Source organism: Simochromis diagramma, unplaced genomic scaffold (assembly GCF_900408965.1).
Source record: "Simochromis diagramma unplaced genomic scaffold, fSimDia1.1 OVJJ01000557.1, whole genome shotgun sequence".
Lineage (NCBI taxonomy): Eukaryota > Metazoa > Chordata > Actinopteri > Cichliformes > Cichlidae > Simochromis > Simochromis diagramma.
Genome location: NW_024387156.1, coordinates 1,337,269 through 1,344,676, shown reverse-complemented (window position 1 = coordinate 1,344,676; position 7,408 = coordinate 1,337,269). Strand labels below are relative to the sequence as shown.

General features: G+C 38.4%; 1 protein-coding gene across 1 annotated transcript; it reads left to right on the top strand.

Moving 5' to 3' along the window:
- Positions 1 to 4,829: 4,829 nt before the first annotated feature.
- LOC120744132 (histone H1-like) lies at positions 4,830 to 5,852 on the top strand. The gene has a single exon (XM_040048293.1). The coding sequence runs from the start codon at positions 4,871 to 4,873 to the stop codon at positions 5,519 to 5,521; it is 651 nt and encodes a 216-aa protein (XP_039904227.1). The 5' UTR covers positions 4,830 to 4,870; the 3' UTR covers positions 5,522 to 5,852.
- The last annotated feature ends 1,556 nt before the right edge of the window (positions 5,853 to 7,408 follow it).

The following is a 7,408-nucleotide window of genomic DNA, read 5'->3' as shown; positions in this document are numbered from 1 at the left end:
CAAACCTTTGCTTTCTTTCCTCTTGTTAATTTTAGTTCAAAAACTGTCTAAATCTGTTTTCTGTTTCAGAATGGCCTTTAGGAGTAACATAAAAGCACAATCAGTCCTCAGGAGTAGCTATTGATCTATTACCCCTTTCCTGCAATATATAAATGTTTTAAATTATGACCATTGAGTGATAAAATTCTGCATATATTAAACTAATTACAAATAATGTAAGTAAAATTTATGCTGCTAAATTATGGCTAACCTGTTGTTATTGTACTATTTGTATCTGAGTCAGTATGTCTGTTGGGTCTACGTTAGCTTAAAAATTACTGGCTAGTAACATTCCATAGTGCATGAGTAGATAAGCATCAAGTCATTCAAACAGTGGTTTTTGGCTATGTATATATATATATTTATTATTATATATATATATATATATATATAATATATATATTAGCTATCGGCTGGCCATATTACACACTATCCAAGCCAGAATTGCGCAGTGCTACTAATGTACAGCTATCTAGCTAATCTTAGTAAGCTGAAAAAGAAAAGTTAGCTATACATTTTCACTTTATCGGCTAACAGGTACTTAATTAGCGGGCAGGGGTTCTGACTTGAACTGGAAAAAACGCATTATCTTGACTACGAGTTCAAATAATTCAAAACTTGCCATCACAGGTTTTAGCTATAGAGCCTATGCTGAATAATAGCCATATCTGTGGCTCTAATAATATGCATAGTTTAAAAGTGCCATATGTATATATGTATTACATATACCTAAAATTGTCAACTAGGTTACAGAAGAGAGAGAGGAGAGAGCATTTCTCTTTCTAACGGGTGAAAGTCACCGGCCTTCCAGGTCCCTGAACTGCTTCCCTGTTTCGTTATTAAAATATGTGACCCTGAGAAACTTCAAACAAATAGTTATTATAAAATATTTAATCGAAAATTTGGATCTTTTTCTGTTATATCTCGTGAAAGCAAGGCCAGGGGTGTTATATATGTGCCTTTTTGTATGTTGCCAGCAGAAAACAAAAAACCTGTAAAGGTAGTTTACTCAGGCCTGTTCAATCATACTGCCAGATTATTAGGTGCAGTTTTTTGTGCTTCAAACACAAAAAAAAACCCCGCTCAAGTTTGTACTAACATTCAAGTATTGAGCCCTTTTATAATGGGCGTGTCTAACCTATATTTCATACTAAAATGTTTATGCTGTAGCTCACATGGTTAATTGTTAAATATTTTATTTTAATACTGAAACAGTGGGTAAGTTGATTTATTATTTTGATTCAACTATGTTCGATAAGGTCAGTGAACAGGATGCAGTTTATTAAAGCAATGTAGATCTTGTTTAAAACAACTAGTTGAAGTCATAGCTTTCTTTCATTTACACTAGTAATATTTATAATACAGGAGTATCTGAATCAGTAACTAGAAGTTAACTAACTAAATTTGGAAAACGCTGTGGGACTTCGTGCCTGGACAGTTCTTCCATCAGCCCTAGTGTTTGCAGACACATGAGGAAACCTCGGGCTAATGAAAACATGTCCGCAAAACTAGGTGTTTATGCATGAGTGTCTGCAGAAACATGTTATCTCGCTGTTTAACCTCATTGTTTGTGGTGTTTGTGTATTTTTAAAGCATTTCAATAAGAAATTGCAGGGCAAAGAGACGAAGCAGTGCGTCGAAGAGAGGTTTAAGTCCGCCTAAGCAAACTGTAGATGACAGTAACGTCTACAATGCTTCTTTGTAAAGAGCAAGTTCTCCGCCATCGGATCGGTTTAAGTTCATGCTTCAGTTTTCATTTAAATGTGATTTTAAAGCCGTTTTTGGTGACGAAAAAACACAAATATCTGCGCCCTCCCGCAGCGGACACGAGCAGCAGGCTGGGTTGAGTCCCATGGTTCTCCTGATGCGTTTAGGTTCCTGTTTCTTTCGGAAATTCCAATTTCGCTGTGTAATTTATTATGGCATTATTACTTTTTATTATTAGTCAGTCGGTGACAACACGATGACGGGGAGCTTCACAAGCGCCCAGTGACTCTGCCGCCCAGGCCAAGCTTCAGGGAAGAAGAAGAAAGGAGGACCCGTTGTGTACAGAGCTGTGGCCGCCTCCCAGGACCGCAAAGGTCTTTTCTACTACGCCATAAGCAGGCGCTGAGCTTCCAGGGCTACGATGTGGATCAGCACGGCTTCCTCATCAAACGCGCCATTAATATGCTGGTAAAAAGCCCAAGTAGTTGAGGGAAACTCACTGGAAGAAGTGCCCTTCGCTAAGCCAAGTAGGCTGCTGGTTCCTCTGAATCAGCGTCCAAGAAGAAAGCGTTAGCTCGGAGAAGATGCTTAAGAAGCTCAAAACGCTCTTTAAGAGCCACCAAACTGTACACTACAGGGCTGATTTTCATTTTCAATGAAGATGAATAAAATTATACACACGTCACACCTTCCGACCTTATCAACTTAATATAATGACTGTTTTGATCCAAATACCAAGTGTAGCACACTTGATTTAAGACAAGGTGAGAAGCTGTGCTATTATTCATTCATAGGGCGAATCTGGATCACACTTACGTTCAGCCCTCAAATCATAACGCTAATGTTGCCTATGTATGCTGTTCAGAGGGAAAATGTACATAAGTGGACACTTTAGTCAATAATGACCAGTGTTGGTCAAGTTACTTGAAAAAAGTATCTACTATTACTGATTACTTCCCCAAAAAAGTAATCCCGTTACTTTACTGATTACTTATTTTCAAAAAAAGTAATTTATTTGTTCTTAGTACTTTTAAAACACGATTTACCACCTGAAGGGTGATAAAGCGATGTCTTTCAGCCCATTCTACTTTTTCTACATAATCCATCTCACAATGTATCCAATGGGTCTCTTTTTTTTTCCCTTGTTTTGGGTCTAATCCCCAAAACAAATAAAGTCCCCATATGCACTGAATTCCCTGCTCATATTTATCTTCATTACCACTACAACCATCTTAGGCTTTTTCATTCCACACAAAACAGGAAGTGTGATTTTTTTTTTCCTGTAATTTTTACAAACCTACAGTAGATGGTTACCTAAACTGGTAAAGAGAGTAGCTCAGTCCTGGATAGTCCCCTAGATAGATCCCACAGAGAGGGCAGTTGTTGGCTAAGCTAATGTCGATTATGGACAACACCTGCTACCCGCTGCATGAGACTGTGGAGGACCTGAGTCCTTCAACAGCAGGACGGAGTGCTATTGCAGGTCGTTATCTTTAGCAGTCAAACTGTACAATATCCAAACAGGATAAACACTGTCTAAAAATACATGTTCATCACTTCCACTGTTTGTTCTGTAGATAATCAAATATTATTGTTAACAATTATAATTCTACTCAACATTTTAACCATTTGTATATAGCATATTATTGTGGAATTTAAAAAAAATTCTAATGATTTTATTAATCTATTTTTTCTTTCTACTTTTATTTTTCCAACATATAGTTTCACTATTCTTCCTTCGTAAAAACATATCCGACGGAGATCTCTTCCTGTTGTACCAGTGTGGGATTAAATAAAGTTTAATGATGTAATCTAATTTTAAACTGATGAAATGACCAATACACGAATTCAAAGTAACTTAATTATAAAACGTATAGTAGAAATGTAGTAGAAATGTATATTTAATTGTATTGTTTAACAAGAAAATGTCAGTTTAAAACATTTAAAAAATCCAACTAAAATCAGTAACTAAATATAAACTTTTACTTTGTTTTCAGTATTTAAGTTTGGCTGAGCATTTCTAACTTTGAACCACCAATACTGACTCAAATTGCTGAGTTCAAACTCAGAGAAGGTACCCACACCCACTAGAGGCTTAATATTCAAATGAACTAACTGCTTGACAACCATGAGTCATTATTCAAAGCAAATCAAGTATATATATATATATATATCCACAACACTAGAGTCAAGCAGTGAAAGTACTAATTTTAGGAGTTCCAGCTTACAGCCACTGACATTTGGCCAAAAAGCAGCTATGGTTAAGGAAGTGGAGAGTTTCCTGCCAGAACTTTCCAGACTAACTGTTTAATCTATTCCTGTTTATATGAACATTGTCAGCTCTGGATATTTACTTGTAATTTTCTTTAGATGGGTGTTATTAGCGATGATTAGCGTTTTGACTGCACTGGGATGCAATATGATGATGCTGAGCCTGGTGGAGCTTTAGTCTGTTTGCCTGTCTAAGAGCTGTAGTGCTGTTAAACTGTTAGATTTACCCATATTACACATTTCACGGAGCCAGAGCTATAATTCGTGTATCATTAATTAATGAAAATCTACAGTAAATTGAGGGCACAGAGTGTGTGGAGTTAACGAGTTACACTGTTTCCTCCACCAACTCATGTGTGTTTGCAGGCACCGAAATAACCTCAGTTTTATGAAAAGGTATCCGACGGGGATCGTTGTTTTGACATAGCATGTGTGGACAAACATGTTGCCTCGCTGTTTACCTCGTTTTTGAGGGGTTATTTTAGATTTTAACGCATTTAGAAGAAAAATGTCGGAGAAAAGACACGAATCGGTGCCTCACGCCGCGGCGGACAGGGCAGGTTTAAAGGCTTCCAAAACAAATTGCAGAAAACTAATAAAGTTTATAAAGCTTCCCTATAAAGAGAAAGTTCTTCTCTATCGATTCGATTTGAAATTTTTATCTACTTTTACCTTCAGATGTTGTTTTAACGTAGTTTATTAAGAGGAGAAAACACAAGAGCCAAGGTCTTCTCGCTGCAGCTGTGAGCTGCAGGCAGGGTTGAGTCTCCACGGTTCTCGTGTTGTATTTAAGTTCCAGTCACTGTGCGGAGATTTCTATCGTCTCATCGACAAACACCACTCTGTTAACGACATGGCAGAAGTCGCTCCCGCAGCAGCCCCAGCACCGGCCGCCGAGGCGGCTCCAGCAAAGGCCCCGGCCAAGAAGAAGAAGGCAGCAGCGAGCAAGACTACCAAGAAGTCTGGCCCGTCCGCTAGCGAGCTCATCGTAAAAGCTGTGAAAGAGTCCAAAGAACGTAAAGGACTGTCTCTGGCTGCTATTAAGAAGGATCTCGTCGCTCGCGGTTACGACGTAGAGCATAACTCTGCTCACGTCAGGCGCGCTTTGAAAAGCCTGGTGCAGAAAGGCGCTCTGGTCCACACCACCGGAACCGGGGCGTCCGGTTCTTTCAAGGCAGCCAAGCCAGCGGAGAAGCCCAAGAAGGCAGCCAAGAAGCCCGCTGCTAAAGTAAAGAAGCCGGCGGCAAAGAAGGCAACTGCAGCTAAGAAACCAGCCACCGCCAAGAAGCCCAAAGCAGCAAAAGCCACCCCGAAGAAGGCAAAGAAGCCCACGGCAGCTGCAAAGAAGGCTGTGGCCAAGAAGGCAAAGAGCCCCAAGGTGAAGAAGACAGCAGCGCCCAAGAAAGCAGCGACCCCCAAAAAGCCTGCAAAGAAGGCTGCAAAGCCCAAGGCTGTAAAGCCCAAAGCTGCCAAGGCTAAGAAGGCTACACCAAAGAAGAAGTAAACCACTCGCTGCTTCTTCACAACAAAAGGCTCTTTTTAGAGCCACCAGCTGTTTCTCTGAGAGATCCTCCGGTTGCTCATCGGACTTCTTTATGCTTCATGTTGGCTTTATCACAGACTGTAATTGAACTGGTTCCTGTCCTACCCGCCTCTGGACTGTAAATATCCATGAAGAATTACTTTTACTTTTTTTTTTTTTTTTTTTTTTTTTTTTAATTTTATTTTTTTTTTAAAAAGGCTTGTAAATATGCTTTCTGGTGTGCTGTGAATGTGTAGTGTTTGCACTTTCTATTTGAAAGTCTGTTCATGAATAAAACTTATTTTTACATCAATATTGCTATTGTTCCTGTCATGGCACAGCCTTAAAAGTCTGTTTAACTCAGGTTGAGCGTGATGAGTATGATGCAAATTATTTATACCAAGTTTCCTTGTCGCAGGTGAAATTTCAAAGGGTTTAATGTTAAAAACCGGGTACTAATAATGCAAGGAGAAATGATGTTAAACCAATAAGCTCAGCAAAGCCAGGAATATTTAACTATGAGCTGTCAGGAGGGTGGGTTTTTCCTTTTTTTTTTTTTTTTTTTTTTTTTTTTAAATTAGTTGGGGTGTCCAATTTCACAGCTGCTCACTTCCGGCCTTTTGGAGGACCCGGTCCATGTAGACCAATGCAATCTCTGAATTTGTGACTGGTGTTACACGTCCATAAGTCTCTTCATATCAGCCAAAAACATTAAACAAAAATTAAAACGGGGCTTAAACAAGTAAGAGACATACAATACCTGGTGAGTTCAGTTAAATTGAAAATAAAATATCCTCTAAAATCTTCGATCTTAGAAGATAGTCTGAGTAAAATACATATGTTTTATTTGGTTATGTTTTTTAATGTATGCACTAATTTGATATCTTCTGCGTTCACCAACTCGTCTGTTTGCAGGCTGTAGTAGCTTTTTTTTGCCTGCTGACGATTTAATGGTGTCGGAAAAATCAATCTTTATTGGCAGACTTCATGTCCATAAAAACAAGACAGAAAGACACCCCCCCCCCCCCCCACACACACACACAAAGAGACACAAGGTATAAACCTTAAATATATATATATATATATATATATATATATAAGCATTTGTAAAAATATAAAACCATAATATACATAAAACACAATTACTTAAAAGAAATCAATAAATACACAAACACTTCAACCAGTGCTTTCTCAGACTGGATGAGTAATGGGAACCACTCACTGTCGGATCTGTGAGTGCTAAAATTATACTGTTACTCGAACTCTGTCAAACAAGATTCTTTCTAACACCTTAGATAAAATACTGGCTAGTGCAATCGGCCTATAATTATCCAAACAGCTCACATTTGCAGCTTTGTCCTTCATAACTGGTACCAGTAAAATACACAGCATTGAGTCTGGTAATATGCCATGAATCATAAACCCAGTGAAACAGAGTGCTAGAAGAGGAGCTAGCCTTAAACTAGCATGTTTTAAATGTTCTGCAGTGATGTGATCCAAACCAGAAGCTTTATTATCAGATAACCTATGAATGGCTCCATATACTTCATATGTCCTTACACTTATTGTGTCATTACTCATGTCAAAATTGTCCTCATATGGTTCACTTTTTATACAGTTAAACAACGCACTGTAATGCTGTCTCCATAATGCTGCAATGTTATCTGCCCCAGAAACACCTTCAACAGTTGATGGTAGAGATGGTTTACAGTCATTAAGAGCTTTCACCTCTTTTCAAAAATCTGTCATATTATTACACAACATTTTCCTGGCCAAAGAATCTGCTCTCAGCATTTGCTCATTTTTAGTTATAAAGCGAACAGCGTTACTTGTATCTGGCATTCGCACATTTTTTCTGTTCAAATTCTG